This window comes from Polyodon spathula, chromosome 20, assembly GCF_017654505.1.
Source record: "Polyodon spathula isolate WHYD16114869_AA chromosome 20, ASM1765450v1, whole genome shotgun sequence".
Classification (NCBI taxonomy): domain Eukaryota; kingdom Metazoa; phylum Chordata; class Actinopteri; order Acipenseriformes; family Polyodontidae; genus Polyodon; species Polyodon spathula.
In genome coordinates this window covers 21581904-21609121 of record NC_054553.1, presented here as the reverse complement: position 1 = coordinate 21609121, position 27218 = coordinate 21581904, and the positions used below count along the sequence as shown (strand labels likewise).

Here is a 27218-nt window from a genome sequence, read left to right as displayed (position 1 = left end):
GAGGAATAAGGGATTTGCAAGAAAGTTATGTGAATGGAAAGCGTTTTTGTTTCGTAGTATGTATGTATGTATGCATGCACGCATGTATATCACATCATTATTTTGTTATGAAACTGAAGGTTCGTGTGGTTCATTATAACTGGTAAGAAAGTATGTTTTTTAAAATGGAAAATATAGGTATGCTATAACATGTGTTTCTTTCAAAAGTGCACGAGACCCATGTAGCCAACAGAAGTGTAAAACAGGTAAGATTTATGACATTATTTTGTTGGCTACAATAACTAAGCTACCAAGTTAAAAAAAAGTGTGGACAGTTTTCCGACACTAGTTAAGAAACACAGCAACTAACACAAACTTGTAAGCCACAGTTTAAGTTTAACCAAAACCACACACAACAATATTCAATCCTCAGTGGGACTCGACTAGACCGAATTTTAGTATATTGGCAAGTAACAAAGGTTTAGCCTCTTGTGCAAGTAGAGATTACAGTGAAACATGTTATGACTAATCCAATGTGTTGGCCTGCAACACTGCTACAAAGACTGTGAATGCCAGAGCTTGTCAAGGGCAGACAGAAGCAAGCCCTTTCGTGACTGCAGGCCTCACATTTTTGTCTGTCATTAAATCTCCCAAGACTCCTTTGTGCAGCTCGATTTGTTTCTCTGTGTCCTTTCTTCCCTTTCTGATGACTTCATCACCATGCCTCTCCTAGCAGAGATAACATTAAGGACAAGACAGGCTCATCGCCCCCTGGAGAGGGGCCAGCATGCCATCAATGAAAGCATTTACTGATATGAAAATATTAAAATGGGACAACCCCTTTAGTATACATGCCACACAGATGACATTAGGCTTTGAGATGTTCATGCTTTGGGGATTTATTTGGCCCACCTCTGATAAATGCAACTGCTTTATCCTTAAGTGAAATTACACATGAAGTCTAGAATTACAAGTAGAGCACATGTTTTTAATTAATTCACTTACAGCTCCCTTTGACTACACAAAAATATTCTTATTAACAATACAACACAACAGCTAGATCAGACAATCGGAAAGAATACGCAAACTACAGCACCAGGGAATGTAAAAAACAAGTACAGCATTGGAGCTTTGCCATTAAAAGGGGTTATTGTCGTAAACCAATAAACAAACCACTTGAAAACAGATGGAACAATGGCTGGAAAATATAAATCCCCAGTAACACATTCTTGATTTAAGGTGGTCTACCTGTGCTACTGTAAAAGCAGCAATGACAGAGGGATTATATTCTGTGAGTGATTACTGCAGGGCTTGGTGGAAAAAGGACAGCTAATAGCTTTTAAATTAACCAAAATTAAGCAGGATTTACCTAGACTCACTTTAAATAAGATTAAATGGTTTAAAATCCCTACATGCCCGATTTGTTAAGAAACCTGGGATTACCAAATAGTGTGGGTGTAGTGTGGTCTGAAGCAACTTCAGCTTGCTTGTATTTCTGCAGTTTTTAAAAAAATATTCACTACAGTTTCACACAGCCTGATCACTCTTCACTACCTGGCCTGAGAAGCCCGAGATTAGTGCCGAATCAGGGTCTGTGAATAAAGTTTTATTGGTACTGGTGCCTGGATTCAGGCTGAGACAGTATTGTGATTGCAGTGCTTTGAAAAGAGGCTTGTTGGTTAAAATCCAGTGAACATATGAAGTTAGTACTTTAGCTTTAACAAATATAATTAACAAATGTTGCTTCATAAAGTCAAATGAAACTTGCTGAATAATGTTACATTAACATATTGAATTTCATACTGCTTTGTAGCAAATTGAAAACCTGTGACATTTCGAAATCTAACATTCAGTAGACTTTTGCAATATCATTTTTTTTTCTTTGATTAAACAATGTTAACTAAAAGATCTAATTGATTTTTTATAATTTCTACGATATATATATCTATATATATATATATATATATATATATATATATATATATATTATATATATATATATATATATATATATATATATATTAGTGCCTTGCAAAAGTATTCAGACCCCTGACCAATTCTCTCATATTACTGAATTACAAATGGTACGTTGAAATTTCATTCTGTTCGATATTTTTTTTAAAACACTGAAACTCAAAATCAATTATTGTAAAGTGACATTGGTTTTATGTTGGGAAATACTTAAGAAAAATAAAAACTGAAATATCTTGCTTGCATAAGTATTCAACCCCCACACATTAATATTTGGTAGAGCCACCTTTCGCTGCAATAACAGCTTTAAGTCTTTTGGGGTAAGTATGTACCAGCTTTGCACACAGTGTCGGAGTGATTTTGGCCCATTCTTCTTGGCAGATTTGCTCCAGGTTGTTCAGGTTGGTTGGACGATGCTTGTGGACCGCAATTTTCAAACAGTGCCACAGATTCTCAATGGGATTGAGATCAGGACTTTGACTGGGCCACTGTAGGACATTCACCTTTTGTTCTTGAGCCACTCCAATGTTGCTTTGGCCTTGTGCTTGGGATCATTGTCCTGCTGAAAGGTGAATTTCCTCCCAAGCTTCAGTTTTTTAGCGGACTGAAGCAGATTCTCTTGCAGTATTTTCCTGTAATTTGCTCCATCCATTCTTTCTTCAACTGTAACAAGATGCCCAGTCCCTGCTGATGAGAAGCATCCCCACAGCATGATGCTGCCACCACCATACTTCACTGTAGGGATGGTGGGTCTTGAGGCATGGGCAGTGTTAGGTTTGCGCCACACACAGCGCTTTGAGTTTTGGCCAAAAAGCTCTACCTTGGTCTCATCTGACCACAAAACCTTTTCCCACATCGCAGATGGGTCACTCTCATGCTTTCTGGCAAACTCCAGACGTGCTTTCAGATGGTACTTTTTGAGTAACAGCTTCTTTCTTGCCACCCTCCCATAGAGGCCAGTGTTATGCAGAGCTCTTGATATGGTTGACTGGTGCACCATTACTCCACTCCCAGCCACTGAACTCTGTAGCTCCTTCAAAGTGATTGTTGGCCTCTCTGTGGCTTCTCTCACAAGTCTCCTTCTTGTTTGAGCGCTGATTTTTGAGGGACAGCCTTTTCTTGGCAGTGCCTGGGTGGTGTGATGCAGCTTCCACTTCCTGATTATTGATCCAACTGTGCTCACTGGGATATCCAAACACTTGGATATTATTTTGTACCCTTTCCCTAATCTATGCATTTGTATTACTTTATCTCTAACTTCTGTAGAATGCTCTTTGGTGGTCATTTTCCTTCAGATTCACAGCCTTACCAATGATCCTTCAACAGTGGGGTTTTTATCCAGAAAATGTGACAGCAACTTTAATGGTTCACAGGTGGAGGCCAATGGTAAGGTAACTGTGTCCTCGTTAGGGCAATTTCTTTCATTGGTGCAAACTGGGAGCTTCCACAGCACAGGAGCTGAATACTTATGCAAGCAAGATATTTCAGTTTTTTATTTTTCTTAAAAATATTTCCCAACATAAAACCAATGTCACCTTATAATAACTGATTCCGAGTTTCAGTGTTTAAAAATAAAATATCAAACAGAACGAAATTTCAATGTACCATTTGTAATTTGGTAAGACGAGAAAATTGGTCAGGGGTCTGAATACTTTTGCAAGGCACTGTATATATATATCAATCCTAAAATTGTAGGTGATGCAGATTTTACATAGGACTGTACATTAGGACAGTCACTGTTACTGACAGCATCTTGAAAATGTACCCGCAGATTAACTGGAGATTTGGTTTATTGCAATCAGTATGATCCTACAGACTATCATTAGTGCTGTCTTCAGTGCCGTAACCATAGCTAGCATGGTACTTTCAGGTCATCGCAACTGACCTTGTAATCTCTTGTAAGAGCAGTTTTGTTGTTTGTTGTTAGTTTAGCATTTCTTCCTGCAGTTAAGGGGTGAATATATTTGCTTATTAGTGTTTTTTTTTTTTTTTTGCTTATTTACAAAAAATATGCTCAGGAGAAAAGGCTTTAAAACAAAAAAAAAAACAAAAAAAAAGTGCTGTTTTGGCTATCATGTTCGTGCTAAAAAAGCAAATGTACTTTTGTTTTTTTTCTCTCTCCAGGCAGAATATGCGTGCAATTCCTCAAGTGCAGCACTCCTCCCGAGGCAGTCCGATGCTGTTCCTATTGTGATGGAGCAGCTGCTTAGATAAACATTACTAATATCCTGCGAAGCACGGCGTCCGCTGCCTGCCAGCCTGCCTGCCTGCCCCTCCCTGCACAGGTGAACATGTTGACTCTGCAGGAGCGCTACCCAGGAAACCCTTTGCTGTGTCTCGCTCTGACGTGACTCACCCTCTCCTGGAGACAATTCCTTTACTTGCCTGTAAACACCCTGGCCTGCAGCTCTCAAACCAATAACACTGCTGTTACTCCAGGTACACCATGCTCAGGCAGGCCAGGCTGCTGGCAGGAACACAAATCAGTTATGAAAACTTAAACCCTAGGGAACACGAAAACTGATTCCCTCCGAACCTGGTAACCCTGATCACAATTCAAGAAAAAAACGTCTTTAAAACGTGTGCAGCACAAGGTACAGTCGCAGACAAAGGTATTGGTACCTTACTCTTAATAAAAGATAATTCAAGAAAATATGTTAAAACAAGCATTTACTGAACATTAGCCACCAATTAACTTCCACTCTTCTGTATTTGTGCAGGTCTTTCCCACATTGATGCAGTATTTTACACCACTTTCCATCAGAAATCCTGTATTTGAGATTAGAGATCTACTATCAATGAAGAGAGAGAGTAATTTTTGGCATAACTCAGCTTGAGTAATAGTTGTTTTCCATAAAACAAAAAGCTTTAATTTTGGTAAGAAAAGATTCAAAGCCTCCAAAAGATGAAGTTTACCTGCGATACGGCTTCTTCGTAGGATGATGAACCGCACACATGTTGCTTGGGTCAGGAGAACAAGGCAACATGGAGGTAAGAATGTATTTTTTAAATACAGTTGCCATCATTTTAACCCTTTGCGGACCAGGCCCGGCATTACAATTTTCCCTTTCTGGTCCGATGTCGGGCAAAGCACACAGTAACGGGTATACTGCGTGGTAAACTGGTTACCGTTGTTTAGTGCATGAGGCCCATAGTCCCTTTGCCACAGATATAACACAGACACAGACAAAGAAGATAGCTGTTTCCGCATCCAGCGTTCAAAGAATATCACAGAAATTTGACAAACTTTTTGAGATGTTACAGTAAAAAAATAATGACTTGGATTGCATTATTTAGGAGTTTGGTGATAAAACGAGTGATCAGGAGATGATTTATCAGTATGCACGACTATGAAGAGGTATGTGACAAACACAGCGAACAAGGGGTGGGGCAGGGCTGGAGATTCAGTACTGAGTGTCCTGTTGATATGCAGGGCCATTTAAACAGTGTGTGTAAAAGAAACGGCGCATCTGAAAATAAATTGGACCTGATGAACCTGATAGGCGTTGAATAAATGGACCGCAAAGGGTTAAAACACGCTTCGTATACAATACCACATTTTTTTGCATTGATATTTAGCAGTGAGTAACGGCACCTTCTACAAAATTGTGCCAGTGACAATTTTGCTGCTCAGAGAACGAAGGTTGAGAATACATACAGTTTAAAAAAGAATAAATAATCTTAAAAAGGTCTATCTGTTTTCTGCCATCCTACGAGAAGGCAACAACTTCTTGGCTTGTAATCATGATAATTTAGATGCCAGTGTGACACAGTGACAGGACTAGTCTGTGCAGTGTGACACTCTGTGATAGCTGTGGTCAGAGCTGCAGTTTTAGTGCAGAAAGAAAGATGTGATAGGCAGACTAACCACAAGACTGATTACAGGCACCAATTTTAGCCCAACACCAGACAAACACTCCACTTGGTGCTTTCTTTGTCCAGCAGCCTGGTGTAGAACTGCGGGCGGATTCCAAGACTTAAAATATAGATATTTTTTAATCATGGCACCGACTCCGACTCTGAGCCTTTGAGAGCTCTCGACACTCTCTAGGTTCTTCTACCATTTAAGCCACAGGAGACTTTAGCCACTATGCATCCAGACTGTCCAAGCAGAATCATTATTCTGACTGCCATTCAAGGACTAACTGATTTATATACTAATGTCAGCACAACATAAAAATGTGACTATCAACTGCTATTATATCACAGGTTCCAATTACAGCTCAGTTCATGTGGCCCCTCATGGCATCCCTGAGCGAGCTTTGGCGTTATGTTTGAAGAGTTAAGGGTGGAACAATGGCACATTCCCAGATCAGCCACAGTATCTACTGTAGATTTAGGACAGATCAAAGTAAAGGATGGTTACATTTCGCACAATGAGTTTAAGTCAGCATCTCAATAAAATATGAAGGGTCATATCTTCAAAGTGTTTCCTCCTGCCTTTGAATTATATCCTAATTTTTGAAAGGAGAAACATGTAAATGTTAAAAGATTAGAAACAAACATCTTCTGAATGCTGATGAGAACTTGGATTACATTACTTAGTTGTTTGGTTCTAATTTTGTACCTCCTCCAGAAAACAGGAGTTTAAGACTAGAGTAAGTGCTTTGAAAACATGGTCCAATATAAAAATCGGGCTAAAATGTTAAGGATCAAGATACTACCTCCAACAAACGTCGTTGCAACAAGCTGTGCAGTGTAAGGGCGTGGGTCCTAACCACAGCTCACTGTGCTTCAGAAACAAGAAGAATGACAAGAATGAATGAATTTCATTATTCAGCAGTAATAAACTTGCAAGTTCATGTAATAACAGTGGGACATCTCCCCAAAACCACACAACCTGACTAGGCTTGCAGCAGTAGTTTTTTCATTAGTTTGAATGATGACAGTGCAACAGGGTGGTTTCAAGTAAGGGGTGAAGCTTGCGTGCCTGAAGATTAAACAACTACGCTGCCAAAAAAAGTCTGGCATTTTTAATTTTTTTTTTTTTTTTTATTGCGCACGCTGATTCTGGATCAGTCTAGCAGGATCAGGCCTGGTTTGTGTTTTTTCAACACTCCCCCTGTGGAGTTACTCACAGCTGTCTCCCACCTGGGGCTGCAATTTTACCTACACACAGACCCATGATCACTTGCACAGAAAGCCAGCAGAGGAGTTCACAACAGCAATGCAAACTGCTTTTAGTGTGGGCTCACAATTCTAAACTACAACCTTTATTTTGTGCCAAAATTTTAGCATTTCGGAAATCTTTCAAAGTAGATCATTGGTGTGGGTGCGTATTGTGTAAGCAATTGACATGGTGAATCAGCATATCAAGAGCTGATGTGCCTTTCATAATGAATAACTTGAGGATTTGAATGAACCTTCATTAAACCTTTTCTCTGCATTTATTTTATACTGTGGGACGGATTTTTTGTATTATACGTTGGACATGCTCAAGCTCACTGGACTAATCATCACATTTAAAATGTATAAACTTCAACTAGGACTATAATGTGTGTGGTCATCTGCAGTGAATTTCAACTTCACGTACAATCTGTAATCCACATTCTAAAAACAATAATGTTTATAAAATACATTTCCCTATTATGAAAAGGATTTGATGTAGAGCTTTACTATTTGTATAGGATGCTTCAAACTAATCAAAAAGAAGCATTAGCTTTTGCTGAAACAGAGAGTGCATTACACAGTATGAGTTTTAGCTAATAAAATCAATCAATTCACATTCTCTGCTTCTAATTCATTGGAAATCTAAAATTTAAAAATGCTCCTGCTGCTTCATTAGTCCTTGTCCTTGTCTTACCAGATTGGGCTCTGCTTTGATTAATGCAGGTAGGCAGCCAGTGAAAGCATGTGGTGTAAACATACTTTTTTTTTTCCCCCCCATCAATCATAGCCGTGTTATTACCCAAGACAGAAACTTTTTGGAAACGTTGATTTGACTGGTGCAAACAATGCCAGAGTACGCTGAAAATCTGTTTCTATCTGTAGTCTTGAAAGACAGTTAAACAAGTATGCCAGCATCACACATCCCCACCAAGGCTCCAAATTAAATCAGTATTTTAAAACAAAAACGGATAACCACAAAATGTATCAACAGTATTAGAGACTAGTACAGAACAGCAGTTCTCCAGATTAACACAAGTGTGACATATATAGACGGATGGATGAACGGATAGACATACACCCCGTATATGCCCAGAACCCAATATTATTAACAATATAAGCTGATATGTTACTATCCAGTTTCATGACAAATACATAAGTGATTATCCAGATATATGCACAAACATAAGTGTGACACATAGATGTACGGACAAACAGTCACTCCCATATATCCCCAGCATCTGATACTCAGCCAAATAATCTTAATACCAAGTTCTAAGATGATTGGATAAGTGGCTCTCCAGATATATGCAAACATGTTTTAAATGAGACACACATGTATGACCGCCTCCACTATATCCACTTTGCAGGGAGTTTAACACAGTACCAGGTTTTTATGACTGGACAACTCCACTACATCCCCAACACTACTTAAATTGAATGAAGGGCTCTGCAAATTCTGGGGGTAATCCAATCCAATCAGGACTTACCAACAAGCTCGTTTGGGTCCTTCTTCTCCCCTTCAGATATGTCCTGGAAGAAAGCAGAATGAACAGGGATTAAGATGGGTAGTGAGGTGATGGGAGGCATTACAGTTTAGTAAGAGGGGATCCCAAGGCATCCAGGCACCGCTATGATATTCTGCTTCCCTGCGTGAGCAAAGCACACAAGGCAGCAGGGATGCCGAGGGATGTGTAGCTGTGGACAGCCTGCAGTCTGGTGCAGTGGTCCAAGTCCAGGTGACACAACTTTCAGGTGGATTCAGCAGATCTTTGATGCACACTGGACAACATCCTTACTTCATAAATACATTGGGTGTTGAGAAATCAGGTTACATATGGATTTAAAACAAGGAAAGATTTAAAATGATAGAAGTGCCTCATACAAAAGTAAAATGTGTCATCTATGTCTATGGGATCCAGGAAGGGGGGGGGGGAGATAAAATAAAAAATTTAAACAGACAGCAAGGGTTAGGGCTCATGAGAAATGTATAATCAAACATTTCACCTAATGATGACTTTACTCCCGTTACCCTCAGACTGTATGTAAAGACGCAAGAATCATAAACGCTACTGTATAGCCTATATGTGGTTCACATATCAAATTTAAGTTTAAAACTAGCCTATGTCAAAAAATAATTGAGTATAATAGAATATGTAGTAAAAATAACTGAAAAAGACATTGATAATTGAAAATGGCTTTCTGAGTCCTTGTTTCTCAATGTTAAAATAGGGTTCAAGAACCAAAATCGGCACTGTTGATAAAGCATATTGGGTTAACATATGTATATTCATACTAGGTGTGTTAAAAAAAAAAAAAAAAAAAAAGCAAGTTGGCCTTGACAGAGAGTAAATGCTTGAAATGTCACACTGATCTATTCATTGCTGCCAGTTATCAAATCTGACAGTTTGTTTCACTAAGACTTAAACATCTTTGCAAAATCTTCTGTAAATGTGTCTTCCTATTGTTACATTATTCTCATTTTGAAGGTATCTGTGGAACAGTTTTGTTTTACTCATGTCTGCAGCGAGGATTCTGGAAACTGTTTCCAGTAACTAACCAATTAAAAACTACTGTCAGTAAAATCTATCACAAACAGAAATTCAACCCATAGACTAAATCCCTCAGCACAAGAAAAACTGTGACTATTTAGTGGCTCCACCCACCCTGCTTCTGCAACACAAAAGACATGTCTGACAAGTTCTTCAATTAAAGGTGACCCTGAGGAGGCTCCCCGCTCTGGTGTTTACAGCTCTGTGGAACACAGTGTCTATTCACTGGCCCTACAGAGACACAATGCTGCCTTTGCATCTCCTAGCAACCAGCGTCAAGATCCAAGAGATTAAATGAACGCTGGGGGAGGAGCTAGGTTTGGATTAGGCGTGCTAGGCTGAGAGGCTTGCACTCACTAAAACTACAACTGTGCTAACAGCAATGTCACAGCGCAAACACAAACCCTAATCCCAGCCTGAGAACACATGGGCCAGATTCCCGCAGACTGTAACGAACAAACGTCTTCATTAATAGTGCAGTACGGTACGGCGCAGACAGTCCCTGTCATTTGAAACAAAGTGGTTGAATTAACCACTCTTGCTTATTGAAGGGTGAGGGGTCCACCACCAAAAACAGGTGCAAGTGAGGGAGGGGATTAAAGCCTCTAAACTATCCCACTTAACCCGTGGCAGTATCACCATGCCAGAGTGCTGAGGGCACAGTCCTGCGTGTGTCCGATTTTTACGACCCAGACCCACTACTACAGGACCTGACCTGAACCCGCAATCCGCTGCAGCCTTCTTACCCGTGAACCAACTTGCTTTAATAAGACCTACAATCCGACCCGAGCCCGCAAGTGTTTGTCCTTCACCTACTGCCTGCATCGACTGATTCTCACATTCACACACAGATATCTCTACCATTCTCCACAGCTTGAGTTTATACAACAAGACATACAGTGTGGTAGCTTTCTCTAGTGGTCTGGATATATTTTAATACTAACATATTAACTATGTCTACGTACTTTACTATAAAATCAGCTACTAGGAATCAAACAAGCTTAGATGGGTCGAATAGCCTGCCCTCGTTCGTACACGTTCTTATTTTCTTAGTATATTATTTCAACACATTACCAACCAGGATTACCCCATTAACCTGACGAACATCAGATTCTCCGCATCTCTCTGTATATTGTTGCTGATAAGTGCTGTAGTGTGGAATGATCGATGATCTCGATCTACATTCCCTAACATGAAACTAAGCCCTGTGAGATTGTATTGGAATAAAGGAGCAATAGACATGTGCTGCCTTCATCTTGTCTGACACCCATGGCCTTTTCTGGCAGAGGCGGACACGGTGAGAAATTAGTTCTAAATCCCTGTGGCTACGCATTCGCCTTTAATTCTGGTTCACTGTGTTTAGTGAAAATTGAAGTGCCCCTAGCTTGAAATGTTTTGAACTGTTATAGCTGCTGGAATTTACAATTACACCCAAATGGAATTTATTCTGACTGAAAGGGAGACAGTCTGCATCACTGAGTTACTCATTGCAGACTTATACTTCACGACGACTAATAGGGAAAATACCGTGCTGCTCACATACAGCTACAATGCTAAACCATGTCATTTTTATTGACACCACTGGGGCCAACCAGCACATTTTATTTATTGATTCATTTAGTTATGAATGTAGTGCTCAAAAGGTAAAGCACAAATGCACCGGCTATGATTAGGCATAGTGCTGGCAAGCTGATCGAGAGCTTACAGGTCTCCAAGTGCGAACCTGAACAACCCAACTGGTATTCTTTGGTTTCTCAGACTCAACACCTGAGGCCTATATCTCCTTACCCAGCGCCTTACACACTTGGTTTGTGATCTTGTCAGATATTAAGAGCTCTTCAGTTTCTAACTACCCTGGCCAGTTATCCTGTCCTCCAAATAGTTAAAGGACATCCTGTGAATTTGCTTCAGTACCTTTATAAATATATTCAAAACATCCTGTAGATTCCAACAATATGGAGCTTCCCCAGGACGAGAAAGTGCCACAGCTCCAGGGCAGGGCTGTTTAAAGCCGTGCCAAGCATTAAGTGTTAGCGGAAAGAGACTCCCTTCCAGGCAGGGCTCCATTCACACAATGCTGTAAGAAAACAGCCTTTCTGACTCACCGGACCCACAGAGATTAGCTGGCTGTTACCAAGGAGAGACACCTAAACTGTGTTATCTTTATAGGAGATGGACCTTCATTCAGAGACAAGATCAAATATTTCTCCATCTGCCAATTTCATACCACAGAAGAAACCCCATTCCCTTAAGTCTGTAAACCTGATTCATTATACACACAGGACAATTAAGCAGAATATGGTGAACACAATGCTCATGGTTTTCAAAGGCGACTAAGATGTCTAGCAGTATTTTATAACAGCAAATCACTGGAAAATTTTCTAAATTTAAAACTTCACCTAGATTTATGTCAGCAAAAAACAAAAGCTAGTATGCAGGCCCACCACCAGCCCTCCAAAAAAAAAAAAATACACAAAAAGTTCATTTAGTTTGCTGGTTTAATATAGCCTGTTACTATGATCCAATTCAATCAAAGTACCAATAGAATGTACAATGTACCGCTAGGCTACAATGCTCCTTTGAATCCAGGTGCATATTTATTTATTTTTTACTCATTTTGGAACTGGGCAGCAAGCATGGTCTTCCTCAGATTCCTATCACGTTGGTTTCAATTGAGGTTGTGCATGTCCATGCCAACCCTTACTGAGGACTTGCAGCTTAGCCCAGTTCACTGCTTTTTCCAGTTTCACTCTTGTTCAAGACCTCAACTAACACTTCATTTTCATTTGGCTGTTTTAGTAAGTTTAAATTTGTATTAAGTTTACACCCTGTAATTAACAAACGCAATGTATGATGCATTTCTTTTAACAAAGATTTAGGGTACACAGGATTCGCGTTTCCGTATGCCTGGTGGTTGGCCTGTTAGTACTATCACAAGCACCTCTCATCAATGAACTGTTTTAAAAACTCTGAAAACAAAACAGCTCTGGCCATCTGAACAGACTATGTATGAAGCCATGGTTACACCTACTGAGAGCTTGTCACTTGATTTATGTTACTGTATTAAAATTAAGGGATGCTAATGTAAACAATTTACATACAGCAAAGAGCGCGATGAGCTCCCAAAAATACAGCTATCGCTTTTTACTGTAAGAAAATGACGGTGTCAGGTTTGGTTTTAGCTTTCATCGGTACTGTTCGGTTTGGAATGTTATGAAAATTCATTTTTGCTGTGTTCCAGGAAGATTGGCAGGACCTGAAAAGCCTGAGAAAGTCCTCCCAGGGGTGTGCAGTGGAGACAGAGCTGGGAAGGCATGTCCGCAAAGATACAACGTCTCTCAGTATGGGATCCTAAATCAGAGAAACCATTGCTCTCCAAGTCAAATACCTTCCACAGCAACAGTTAGTCTGTTGGAAACTGGACAATTAGAATAGATATATTAAAAGGACAGCTTAAAAGATGCAGTTTCCCCAAGGTCAACAAAATATAACTCAATACATTCTTCCATAGTTTTGTGTTCTGTGATTCTACTTAAATCTAAAAGCATTTTTAATTGGCCGTCCAGTTCCCGTACATTCTGAGGTCAAAAAGTGGCTGTTGCCTTATAGCATGAACCATGCATACACTATAATTATTCAGCTGTTACAAGCAATGCCTACATAATATATTTCTAGTCTCTTTAGTAGGTTTCAAAGACTCTCCCAGCACTTGGACTACCAGTGCATATGTTGAAAAGACATTCACATGCAGTTTTCTGTGACCAGCCTGTACAGAACCTGCAGCCTTGTGAAGGTTACATTAATTGTTGAATAAAGTTACAAACCAAATTATTTATTAAAAAAAAAAAAAAAAAACACACCACACAACACATCCTTCCCGATTCATCTTGAGTTTTAAGTAGAAAACTTTTTTTTTTTTTAAATGCGTGTTTCCCTATACCTTTAAGTGGCACATCCCAGAAAACTGGTTTGTGTTGCAAAGTACAGCAGGAAGCTCCAAAATAACACGGCCTTCAGGTTTATTAAAATAATAACTTGGACTGCATGTTTTTTTCAAGTGCTTCTGGCTCAGTTCAGAAGAATGTTTTGCCTGGTACAGATTAATCACCAAGGGCTCTACAGCTGTGCTATACTACAAACATGAACTGCTTATAAAAAGATTTACAAGGAACATCTTTTTATAATCTTTAATGTATTACTGTCATAGTGCACACTAGAGCTCTTGTGTCTCAGATTGAAACTTATTGAAAATGTGGGGGATATCTGAAATGAGCAAGCAGATATTTTTATCAGTGTAACAATTGAGACAAATAATGATGCACTGCAATGAATAGGATTTTCATGCAGGGATTTTTTGGACTACCTAATGTTAAACAAGATTCATGCTAATCAGGATCTGAAATCAGTCCAATGAAATGTACATTGTATTAAAATCAGCCAAAGGGCATAGTCAGGTAGTAACAATTTCATAAAACATGACCTATGCTGAAATTGGAAACTTTACTGTCTGAAAGATCTTAATTAAAATTGCAATAAGAGGTCTTTGCCAAAACTGTCATAAAAATGTTTATTTTTCAAATATAACACCCAGTAGCAATTGTGTCGAGACTGATCCATTGCCAAACTAAGTTCCCGTGTGACCTCAATCAAGTCAACCCCAAGCTTCTAGAACTGAAAAACAAAGCCCGAGTTCTGGCACCACTCCCACTTCCTTAGGTGGAGTTGTTTGTATATGACTAAGATATCCTATTGAGTGGAGTCCAGTCCATATACTAAGTTTATTTAAAGAATGTATTGGAGTGTGTGCATTATATAGCAATAAATTAATCATTTTACATTCCAGCAGACATGATCACCAAAAGTTTTTGTGTGATCTTGTTTCCCATTTTATCTATTGAGTGGTTTTCATAAATTTATCAGATTCTGTCACTTCCATAACATTGGTTTGTTCAAGAAGGAATCAAATGATGTCGCATCTTGGTTTGTCTGTGTTTATAAGGCTACCACTAGACCTGTGACGACTTAGGAAGTAGTGGGTTTTGGATACTAAAACAAAAAATGAAATGAAGGTTATCCAGATCTTGAGAAAAGCATTGAGTAACTACATGAGAATCAGTAAAACATCTGGAAATACACACAGAACAACTAGGAAGGTAAAAACTCCATCCAAACTTAATTAACTGTGCTGGACAAATCCATGTTGATGTGTGAAAGAAACTGGAGAAGTGATTTAAACAGAAGGATTTTAGTGACTGTTCAGCATGAACCTTGTTTAAATTAGGGAATAATGCCTGCAGTGTTCAGCAGCACCTTTGAACCAAAGCCTCACACATTTATTAACCCAGATCAGCCGCTTCTTGCATAAACCAGACACTTCAGAGAGAGGAAAGTTGATCTGCTGCGAGCTCCCTGCCCTGCCCGCAGGCCTGTCACTCAGACCTTGCTGCTTGCGGATTACATGAATGCCTGCTCCACATACAAGCTCATGTATTACTCTGCCAGGGTTTAGCTTGCATGTGTGAAGAAGGAAAAATGTCCCAAAACATGTTCCTATCTCGTTAAAATCAAATTCCCACAAGTGTTGTTTTGCTGCAGATGTGTGTTAGAGAGTGCAGAAAAACTTCGATATCCTGCCACAAGGCTTTAAGTTCAATTTTTGTAATACAGGTAACAAAATGCAAGCCTGTAGTAGTGTGGTCCTTCCCATTCACTTTATTGAAAAACTAAAAGAAATTTTGTAAAATGCAATAAACATTTTCACTAGGAGTGTTTCTCAGTGTCTTCAGCATGTATATTTACCACTATTTAGCATTTTAAAGTTATGGATAGTCCTTTTAACTAACACAGGAAGTGGATTTATAAAATTAATTTAAAAGTTTTAAAACATAAAGGCTGTAAAAGTCTGCAACATACCAAAAAAATTCTGGTACACAATGCTGCCATCTGGCCAAATGGGGTCCAGTTTTGATGTTAATTTTGTGACATGTACAGTAGCCAAACAGGTTTAAAATACAGATGTACACGTTAACTGCAACCCAGAAACTAAAGAGATCATTCAAAAACAGCTCTATATCCAAGGAGAATCAGGGTCCAACAGATTACTCTATCACTACAAATACATAATGAAGATGACAAGTAATTGATAACGAGTGAAAGTATGTTGGCAGTTGGGTTTTCTCTAATGAGCCTAAGCTCGGGAGCTCCAAAAGAAATGAGTGAGTCAAGAACATGAGCTGGGACTCCCAGGTTATTCACAAGCATATCGTGTCTTGTGGTTTCCATTCGTGAAAGGGCTATGTGTGGTTTAGACAGAAAGACATCATTTTTGATGATCCTAGGCAGTGTCTGCTTTTTCTACTCCATTCAACAACCACAAACCTTGGTGATTCAAAGGATGAGTGTCAAAGGTAAGTACAGTAAATGACTATTAGGTGACTACAGGTATGAACAATCTGCAGAGACTGCACTGTACATCTGAGAACAAACAGGACCCACCCAACAGCCACAGCTTTAATTTGTATCAATTACTTCCAAGAAATTACTTTCGACCCCATCAGTACCTATGAGGCTAATAGTTTTGAGTTTACTTTATGATACAGAAATAAGCAGGACTAAAGGTTTTTTTACCCTATTATTTTTAGAGGAGTTATACTAGGAATAGATTCCCAAAATATAACTTTTTGTGCATTCTGAAAGCTACTAACTAGGGCCAAGAATTGATTGTAAAATCAATCGGTTTGAACATGACAAATCCAAAATGTTTACAAGCAGACAATTACAATACAACCCATGTACATTAGACATAGAACAACTACTAATTTGACAATGTCAAATAGTTGACTAGTCGCCACTTAAAATATTGATCAAGCATGTATTTGATCATGTCTGGTGCTCTATTTGCCGTTTGTGCAATAGATCTTAAAGTTCCAGAGAAACACAGCACCAGTTCTAATACACAGAGGCTCAAATGCATTCCTAGGATGACCTTTCAACTTGTTATGAACAATCTAATAAAATAAAAATGGAGAGTCTGGCCAATGGCAAAATAATGGAGTGCCTTACAAGATGGGTTTTCTGTTTGAAGGAAGTTTCAGCTTTTTGAAAATGGCAAAACAGAAATGTCAATTGTGCACTGTCCTGGCCCAAGAAAGTTAAAAGAAACTCTCCTGAAAGTGTTCAGTTGTAAACTAGCACGCACTGTCCCGCATCAGACTGACCGTTTCTGTGTAAATCTCTCACCGTAGAATGAAGTGCCCGCAACTAAGGGCACTTCAAGGCAATCCTTTGAAGATAAGACTTGTGATTAGATAAAGAAACAGCCCAGCTCTAACTCAGGAACATGTGAACCTGTCACCGTGCAATAAATTCAGTTAATTACACACAATCTACCCAGCTCAGCATTAGCTTGCACTTAAGTCCCAATCACTGTTTTTCCTGACTGAACTCCTTCATGCAAGTTTACGCTGACTGGAAGTGTTGCATTCAAGTATCTCTATATCAAGTAAGTCTGTTTGATATTTTTTTCTTCACTAACAGCTTCAAATCTAACATTCAATCGCACCTTAACCACGTGTGCGTTTTTCATATAGGAAAATCGGAGACCTACAAAATGTTGGCAATGTTAGGTAAGATTTACTGGAATTATTTTGTTAGCACCATGTACTTTAACAGAATTTGCTTTCCCTGGCCAACAATAGTCTATTCTCCAATAAATACCTAGGGATCTTATTTTCAAATCAGAAAACTTTACAAGATATGACAGATCTTTCTGATTTGCTATAAGCAAGTTATACCTAATCCACACCTAAATAATTCATGCTCAACACACAATGAAACCATGCTATTGCCATTCACTTCTTCACACTCATGTTTTCAATGAAAACACCTGTAACTCAGTGTGAAAGGGTACACTCCAACAAATGCACAGAAACATCTAATTTAAGATGTTTCTGTAAGACAATAGCCACCGTACATAAATGCCAATGCTGAGCACAACAGAAAATGCTTACAGCATGTTGGTAATTCTACATCATTACAAAGTAAACTCCCTTATTCAGACCAGCTACCATTAACGTCTGATCACAAGCCACTTGTTGACTGCAGTTAGACAATGGGCACAATTTTAAGGCCTCTTGACAGTAAAGGGCATGGGTCAGGGTTCAGGAGGCACCCAGCATAGAACACTGACTGATCAGTGTGCTGTGTGTACTGAAAAGCCTCATAATTGTCGTTCCCATTCTAAACGAACCACTCAGAGGACCAGGAGTCCCTTCTATTTCAGTTGATCTATGGCTAACATCTTACAGCTTGCCTGCTGTTGGCTGTTTTAAATAATGACTGTCATGCAGTGTCTCGGCGTAGAGCCTGTGCTTGTGTGTGCAAGCAATTTGCTTTGCTTTTCTAGATCTACAATGCTCAGACTGACCCAATGTGACAAAAACTATTTTACCTACATGGAACTTTTGTTAAAAGTCATCTAGTATATGGAAAACATACAGTCTACATTATATTATTGTTTTTAATTGAAAATAGATACCAAATTTTACATTCTTACAGAAAATAAATTGTATAAAAACAAATACATAAATACAAAAAAAATCCAAATCTGATCATGGTATTTAAATCAAATAAATAAATAAATAAAAATAATCCTATGCGCTAGATTTAGTGAGCCTCATGCCAGCCATGTTTTTCAAATCCCAGACTTGAACACCTGGAAAGACAAACTGCATTGCTTTGTTTTTTTTTTTTTTAATACGAGACATCCCAATCTTCCGGCAGACCCCCTGCATCCAACCCTTCTGATTAAAATGCAACCAAAGCTAAAGAAACCAAACAGAGATTGGTTTTGCCTCCCAGCTCTAACCAGCAACACAACCACTAAACTACACTGCCAACCAGCAGAGGCTTAGCTAGGGAGTGAATTAGTGAATAAGGATGTTACTTTTTGAGTAAGGGAAGTGAGTCGAGCTCAGGAGAACTGAATGTTAGGACAAGTAGGGTAAAGAGCTCCCCCCACAGGCTTTAGTGTAAAATGCATTGTATTCATTTTAATCCTCGTGGATTTACCGTAAAACTTTACTTACAATGTTTGCCAGTAGCCCCGGCGCCTATTTGAGACTCAGCGTTTATTATGTAAGATCACTAACATCTGCAAATACTTCAGTTGCAATCATGAAAAAGCTGCCTGCACACAACCTTATAGAAACGACATAAGTAAATTACAACATTCCAACAATATCATTAAAGGTTGTGTCAGTGGGTAATAACAGTTTGTATTGTAAAAACAGTAAAATCCACTAAAGATAGCCCTGTAAATATCGGAATGCAAGCGTGTATAAAGATATACCTTATTATATTTTTTATAGGCTTGCAGCACAGTAAAAAAAAAAAAAGATGGTTGTAAAATCATTATTAAAACACATTATATTCATTGTTCACCCTCAAAACGTGTACATTGGTGCATGGACAATCGATGAATAATTAAGCAGCAACAAGTCCTCATTGCAAAACAACTGCATGAAATACTGTGTTAATATGAAAAATAAGTTCATACTGATGGCCCACAACACACTCAAAAATGCTTCAAACTGTTTAAAGATTAACAATAAAATCAATACAAATACCAATTTGATCACAACAAAGCAAAAGTGACTAATTTGTTTTTTATAACGTGTACATTAATACGAACGCTGGAAAAAGAGCAAAATATAAATATTCATTGCAAGACTCAAATGCATGAAATACTGTAATACAAATACACTAAACAGTCCTGTTAATACCAGAAAACAAGTTTGTATTTTACTTACTTCCAGCACGCTCAAAAAAGCTTCAAACGGTTTTAAAATGAATAGTCAATTTTATTTTATTTTTTTTAAACTATGCACTACGTGTACCTTTTAAAATAAATTCAATTTTCTTATTTATCCTGACCCTCTGGGTCTCTTCATTGCTGTTCAAAAACAAATTGGTAAGCTCGCTGTACAGCCATGTGCGTGTATAGGCTGGAACATTCAGCACTACAGTATTATTCATAACCCGCTGTTTAAGAGAGACCCGGGGTCTATTGAGACCCAGTGTCTATTGATAATACTTCCTAACAGCCCTGGCTTTTAGAGACCCGGAGAGTATTGGAGACCAGCGATTATTTGAAGTTTTACAGTATTTAGAGAAAATAAAGAAAAAGGCAGATACTGACAAATGGTTAAGAAGCAGCTCTGGCAACATGGAGTAACTGCACCATCTAATGGAATGTTGTATAAAATAAAGTGTCAAAATGTTTGCACAGAACAACGCTTGGGTTCCCCTTGCAGATCATATGTGGGGCCTGAATTATTCCATTCAGGCTACTACTACTCACAGATGTAGTCTACCATTACCACATCTGTTGAACTGTTGGCAACACAGAAACTCAACAAACAAGCTCTGGGCAAATCAGCCCTCTATTCACAAATACATATTTCACATGATTCTTTTTTTTTTTTTCCTTCTTATAGGTAGAATAGTCTTTAAAAAACCACACATTTATTTTGTATTATAAAGCTTTAAATCCCACCTTGTAAATGGTCCACCAGAAAAATCCTTAAAGAATGTGACAGCAGAAAAAACAAAAGCAAGCTGCGTAAAGAAGTAGAAGTAATTTGTCGAGTCAGGGGATTTACGCAGAGTCAGACAAGGCTAATGTTTTAGTCACCTTTTTTATTTATAAATTGCCCTGTGCATGCAGCTGTATTTCAGATGTACTGCAAATTATTTTCTTTCAAACACAACTGACGCATTTTTTATTTTTCATTATTTAGTATTAGCTATTACTTAATATAGATAGGTCTTTGTGCTCTGCACTGGAGTTTCTTATTACACAATTTCCTTTTGATTGAAGGCACATACAGTATTGAAAACTGAATTCTACTTTTTAAGGAACAACATAATTCTTCAATATATGTTGTTGGGCTGAGCCTTGTATACAGATTAAAATAAACAGAAAAATTGGGATTCGGTCAGAAACGAGTGTCACGATATGATGCATATACACAATACATTTGATGTTTCTGATGGGCTACTTTTATTACGCATAATAAGATCAAATATTAATTTAATGACGGACTATTTTGTTCCACAAAAAACAGAGAATATGTATACCAACTACAAAACACACTAAATCTCCATTCAAGAACTATTTGGTGTACTACAAATAGGCTATGTTGTGCTTTTGGTGTTGTACCACAATTCAAACGATTCCTACCTCTTTTACGATGCACCATCTAAAGAAAGTATTGTGATTAATGATACACTATCACTCGTTAAACCCCTACATTTGAAAGGTAATGGTGGGTAAGACCAGTAACAACAAGCAGACCTCAGCACAGTCACTATTATGATAACCAAGTACTCCCAAACACAGTGTGTCAAATTTAAATACCTTTCCGTCATGTGCTTCAAGGGGCTCAGGATCGGACTCTTCCTCTTCCTATAAAGACAATGTAAAGGGTTAACAGGGTCCCAGTGTAGGTATGAGACACAGACAGGGCCAGAGCAGAGCAGTGCAGTGCCTGTAGAGCTCTGCTGGACTCGACTTCACATGCAAGACTACTTAACACAGAACTCAAAAAAGAGTAGACATCACTAGGAATCAGCCTGCCCTCTATCTACCCATCAAATCATCATTGTGAGAATGTGTTTGTACTTCAAACTACAGACGGTATGTAGCTTCCAGTGCTGGGACAAACACTGAACTATTCCAAACAAGCACTGATTATTCATACAAGATAATTGTTTTACTGTAATATGGTGCAAATTAAAAAGCTTATTTAAACATAAAAAACACATTTGTCCCAGCAACTAGTTTGCACTTCCACAGAAACCATGCCAATTGATTGATAGCGCTTGGCATACAGTGCTTAGCAAGCATGGCAAGCAGCTGCAGGTTGTGGGTAAACAATGTTCTTTCACAGTCCCTGGAGGAGCAGCATGCAGTGGGCAGGTGGTACTCACAGAGTTCCTGGAACTGTCCCTGCTGTCCTCATCCATGGAGATCCTCGAGTCTCCCTCCTCCACACGGCTCATATCATAATCTCCATAGTCAGCTGACACCAGCCCTCCTTGCTCCTCTGAAAGACCATATTCAACCACTGATGTTTTTAGGCTTGACTTTTTAAATCAAGGTATAATAAAAGACTCCCTTTGCAGAACAACTTCAGCCTAGCTTTTAATGCTTAATTACACACACCTTAGCAGTTACAAGGCCAAGGTAACATCCTGGAATGGCTCAATAAATAAATGATCAATACTCTGATCATTTCCCAAATCACTTTCTGTTACTGAAATGATGTATTGATTTTTTTTTTTTTATATCACTGCAACTGCCAAATCTGTAAGGAGTCTCCATTTTTAACATAGATCCTGGCTACTTCTTACGAATACATTATTATAAACAGTGATTGAAGGCAACTAGGCCTACATTTTTTTACCAAGATAAAGCTATAATATAGGCCCAGGAAGTTAAACAGAATAGCAATTATTAAACAAGTAATCCATACGGCTCTTTATTTTATATTTGTATATAATTCATTACTGTGCTCTCAACATACTGAGCTGAGCACACTGCTACAGTTTTGTACTTGTGAATACAAAAAACCAAAACCTGGACGACTGAACAATGTTACTTTTTTCTGACTGGGACAACAAATTAAGGTTGAAAACTGTGACAATCTCAGTTTTTCCCGGGACGTCTTGTATAATAGTAACCGGACAAGTTCTACTGTATAGCAAGTGAGAACAGAACTCCGGTAAAAAACAAAACAAAACAGAACAGAAACATTTAGCCGGTGGCTCCCTATTCCCAAACAGCTTTGGACAAATTCTTACCTGACTCCTCGGTATCGGTGTCGGATTCCTGTTCAGAATCATCCCCATAAGCCGCCAGGGACGACAACAGCGCGTTTTTCTTTCCGCTCGCCATTGCTGTATCTAGCTTACCTACATCATCACTTCGCGACTCTCGGGTCTCTTCAGATCTATGGAACAGAAGCTCTCTGATTGGACCTCGAGAGTTTAGCGCAATACCGCGAGCGATTAGGGTCATTATTCTGCGTCTCGATACTTCTACATGGTTGTGTATTGGTTGCGCGTAGCAACTGAAATGGACAGTGGGAGAAATGTACTTATATTAATGTTATAATAAACTCAAATACAACGGCCAATGCAATGCATATAAACATGCAAATACCGTTTATTAAGCCGCATGGTAATATACAGTAAATTATTCCAGTGTAAACACTGAACACGTGGTCCCCGAATTACATAAACAAACAATACAAACCAAAACGTGTCCAGTAGTGAGAAAAATATATTAATTTCCAGCCTTCATCTGCTAAAGTTTGTGATTGACCTGTTTGGGAGTCTAACGCACGCATGTACAGAACAGACAAAATACACGCTTAACTGTTTCACTACATTTAAATTCGCGTGTTTTATGATCCACCAACACGCGTCATCAGCAATTATTTTAGTTTTTCTTACAGAAAGTAATTAAGTATGAAATATTTTTGTTTGACTTATGCAAATCTCGCAGTGAGGTCATCCGTGTGCGTCTGAACAAATTGTGGAAAAGTTGGATTTGAGTGAGAGCAGCTGCACAGGAACGAGCACATTTGATTTATTTTAATCTACCCGCTTCATAAAGGTCAGCCTTGGGGTTATTTGTTTTGGCGTGCACGTTGATATGCACAGTGTTTAAAACACTGTTGGTACGAACATTTTGGCCGTTTTTGAACAGCTTGCATATAGTTATATTTTGATATGACAGCGGGGTTTACCGTATACTGATGCTATGGCTTTCTCCAAAGTTTTACAAGTTATATTAATATAACTATCTAGGATATATGCAACATAGCCTATATCGTTTGCTATAATATATTTTAATATGTAATAATTTGGAACAAAACCGGTTTGTGATTAGTGTTTTGAATACGAAGTATTATTAAAATTATTAATCATAACAATCAATCGACTAGTTAGTACCCTCAATAGAACGTTTATATCAGGGGTATCAAACATACTGCCACTAGAATACAGGTAAAAAAAAAAAAGAAAGTGCTCGGACAAACATAAAATAACTAATGTTTTTTCACATGCATTCAAAGGCAAAAAAACAAATGCCTTTGTCCGTGAGAAATTATTTTATCTGTGTGAGACTTTTTATATAACCGACAGAGAGATTTACTCTGCTGGAACACTGCTGCTGCTGCTGCTGTGAGGGGAGGTGTGGCATGGAGCATTAGAGAGCGTCACCCTGGTGCGCTCTGACTATCAACTGAGATCAGTCCGAGCGTTGCTGTTCACCCTGTTTGCTAAATAAAATAGCTTTCTATTTTAGAAGGTAAAAGTTGCACGCTTGGATTCTTACCGCCGCTACAATCGGGGTCAGTTTCTGTCTGCAATATTATGATACAGGTCATACTTGCAAAACTCGTTTTTAAATCAACATTTTAATTTTCTTTCATGATGCAATCCTAGTTTTTGTTAAGTTGAATGCAGAAAATAAATAACAGGGCGTAAATATTGTTTATATTGTACAACGCCGTCTTTTTAGCGTGTGTTTTATTTGAAGTGTTTATTCAAGTTAAAAAACAATATTATTACTTTATAAAAACGCGGCTATGACGACTTTGTTTATTGACAGGACACAACAAGGGTAGTGATTATTAAAAAAAAAAAAAAAAGTTTTTACTTAAAATACACACACGATTTAACTACTGTATTGCTTTCTTTGTTTTGTAGTTAATTCACGAGGGTAAAGTAAGGCCCTTCTTAATTCTGGAATATTTTTCAACTTGAATACAGTGCTACATATAATGGCTTTGATAACGTTTTTAAAACGAATATCCGAACAAATATCTAAATCTTTAACGAATATCCAAACATGAACATTCCATGTTTGTCCAAAAAAATCAAAATATAAATAGATACGGATCAATTTTTTATTTAGCACTCTGCAAAAAAGATAAATACAAATAACATTAGTTAGTGACAGGGCTGAGGATATCTTGAGTATGGAGTTAAGATTGCTGCTTCTCAAGATAATATTTTAGCAGCATTTCTTCAAAAACTCGCCATCACAAAATGGTTTTGAAGAAACAGCTATTGTGAGCAATCACATGGCTTGCCTTAACAGCAGCATCACTTATGCTACAAGCATTGGTAAACATCAATTGCTGCTTTTTCAATGACTGAGCTAATTCAGAGTATTTATCTTCACATACCATTCCTGTATATGTATCATATTTCTTGCCATGGTTTGCTTCATAGTGTCTTTTAATGTTGAATTATTTTACAACAGACACATGTTGCTTAAAAACAAAGCACATTGGCTTTCCATTCATGCCCTCAAAGAAATACGAAATTCCCCATTTCTCTTAAAACACACAGCTTGTTCCACCTTTCTTTTCATGGATAAAGACACAATGACACTTGTCACCACAGAACCTTGTTCTGGTATCACTGGTGTCGTCTACTCAAACCAGCTGACGCACTGCTGTCTCACCCACGTGGCCGGCGATTGACAGCAGTCACAGCAACATGACAATTTGTGTTGCTAATGCAAAGGTTTGGGGTTTGTCTTTGTATTTTTATAACTGTCACCCGGCCCACGCCAAGCGCCAGCGTATCAGATCAGGCCGGCCAAAAGAAACGAGTTTGAAACCCCTTGCTTAGATAGTGAGTCTATCAATTGTGAGCAGTACTGTGTATCTGGCTTTTTCATGAGTCACAGAAACCACTTTCTATTTTTTTTTTTTTTTGTAGCCAGTGTCAGGACTATTTTTAGAAAAAAAGTTACGTATTGAGAGACATGTTGTCCAACAAAAAAACCCCAAAAGACTCCTCCAACCCCAGCCCAGAGTGCAAGATCAGACAAGTTCTCAAAAACGTCTTCGGATTTGACTCATTTCGGACTTCCGAGCAAGAAAACGCTACTAGAGCGGTGGTGCAAGGTAAGACTCACTTTTTTTTTCAATGATAAAATCGTTTACATAATTCAATGTAAAGTTTTGTCCAATTTCCACTGTAGTAAAACATTGTAGTGGGCTTGTTTTATTTGAAAGGGGACCAACCAAGATCCAGACATTTCATATCTGGGCTAATTCACAAATAATCTGTACATAAATTTAAGATCTTGGTTTTAGTAATTTTTCAGCTACTTGAGGTATTTCGGGTGAGTCTGCTTACTTGCATGTTACCTATTGATGCTGTGGCCAAATGTTGTCAAGTGAAAACTGAAAACACTCTCAAACTGCTATGCAGCAAACCCTGATGATAGAGATGATTGCCAACTGCAGTTCTCTCTGTTTGTTTCTCCTGCTGTGGATTCCTGATCTGATCTTTCTGCTCCTCAAGGTGAAAAGGATGTGTTTGTGAGCATGCCCACTGGTGCTGGGAAATCACTCTGTTACCAGCTTCCTGCTGTCCTGGCTAAGGGAGTCACCATCGTTGTTTCCCCACTCATTGCACTTATTCAGGTAACTGGAGAATGTAGAACAAAGTTACTGCTTTCTAGTAAATCATCTGATTTTGAGATCCTGTTCTATAGAGCAGTACTTTCCAATGCTGGTCCTCGGGGATCACTATTCAGATAAGTTCTGGTACCTGAAAGGAATTAAACTGAACGATGGCTTCCTGTGGACAGTGGAAGCAGGGTAGAATAGTCCAGTTTTCAAACTGTTTAAATTATATAAACACATGTGAGGCTGATTAATTGTGTTATATGGGGATGGGATTCCTCCGTTTGTGATGATATAAATGGTGCCAGGTGTCGTGTGCATGCAAGGCATGCATCTGTGTGGCGGTCCTCTTCGGTTACGGGGAACCGAACAATCGTGATGTGCTAGATTTGGACACTTGCATCTCATGCAAAAATTAATTTCATATAAAAAAAACAAGAAAATGTATGAATGAGAGGAGGCCATTCGGCCCATCAGTACTCATCTAGTTCCTTGTAGCTGACTGATCTCATAACTTTAAGTTGGGTCTTAAAGGATACCAGAAGTACAGCATTAACAATATGACTTGGTAACCCCATACATACCCTCACCACCAGATTTGGGGTCAATAATTATAATTACAAATATGCTGCAGTCATTATAATTATAATTCTGGTACAATTATACAAAACAGTAACATAAACAAATACACACTAACATGTTTACTCTATTCTGAATAACCCAGCAATAATCACAGGTACAAATACAGAAACATGCTGTAGAACGTTTTCAAACACATGGAATATGAACAGTTACTTTCATGAACAATGCAACTGTCCATTGCATCTGAGGAACATAAGCTCCTTAAACGAGGCATATAAGAGAGAACGTTTCTCGGACGGGTCACTTGGTATTGTTGCCTGAAGGCCAGTGGGTCCGTGTCGTCCTGGAGACCGGACTGGCTAAAGAAGCTCTCCACGTGGGAGGTAGCTTTGCAGGACCCCGAGGTCTTGAAGTTACCAAGGGTTCAAAAGACAAGAATATGACAGTATAAGGATAGCTCAATGTAAAACCCAACCTGGAACTGCGATTTGATTAAGCATGGTAAAGTGTATTCTTGTATAATGCTCACAAT

General features: G+C 38.5%; 2 protein-coding genes across 3 annotated transcripts in view; one reads left to right on the top strand and one right to left on the bottom strand.

Annotated features, from left to right (window-relative positions):
• Positions 1-22599, bottom strand: part of LOC121295687 (SAP30-binding protein-like) — a 30344-nt gene extending 7745 nt beyond the window's left edge. For both annotated transcript variants that reach the window (XM_041220649.1, XM_041220650.1), the window contains exons 1-4: positions 22473-22599; positions 21600-21715; positions 21028-21075; positions 8547-8589 (exon numbers count right to left, since the gene is read on the bottom strand). In XM_041220649.1, coding sequence (XP_041076583.1) covers positions 8547-8589; positions 21028-21075; positions 21600-21715; positions 22473-22566 — 301 coding nt within the window. In that variant the 5' untranslated portion in view covers positions 22567-22599. The remainder of the gene's footprint in view (positions 1-8546; positions 8590-21027; positions 21076-21599; positions 21716-22472) is intronic.
• A 2348-nt stretch (positions 22600-24947) lies between these two features.
• The window catches only part of LOC121295919 (ATP-dependent DNA helicase Q5-like), a 42960-nt gene continuing 40689 nt past the window's right edge, over positions 24948-27218 (top strand). Inside the window, exons 1-2 of the mRNA XM_041221047.1 lie at positions 24948-25597; positions 26001-26122. Of these exons, the coding sequence (XP_041076981.1) occupies positions 25456-25597; positions 26001-26122 (264 nt within the window). The 5' untranslated portion in view covers positions 24948-25455. The remainder of the gene's footprint in view (positions 25598-26000; positions 26123-27218) is intronic.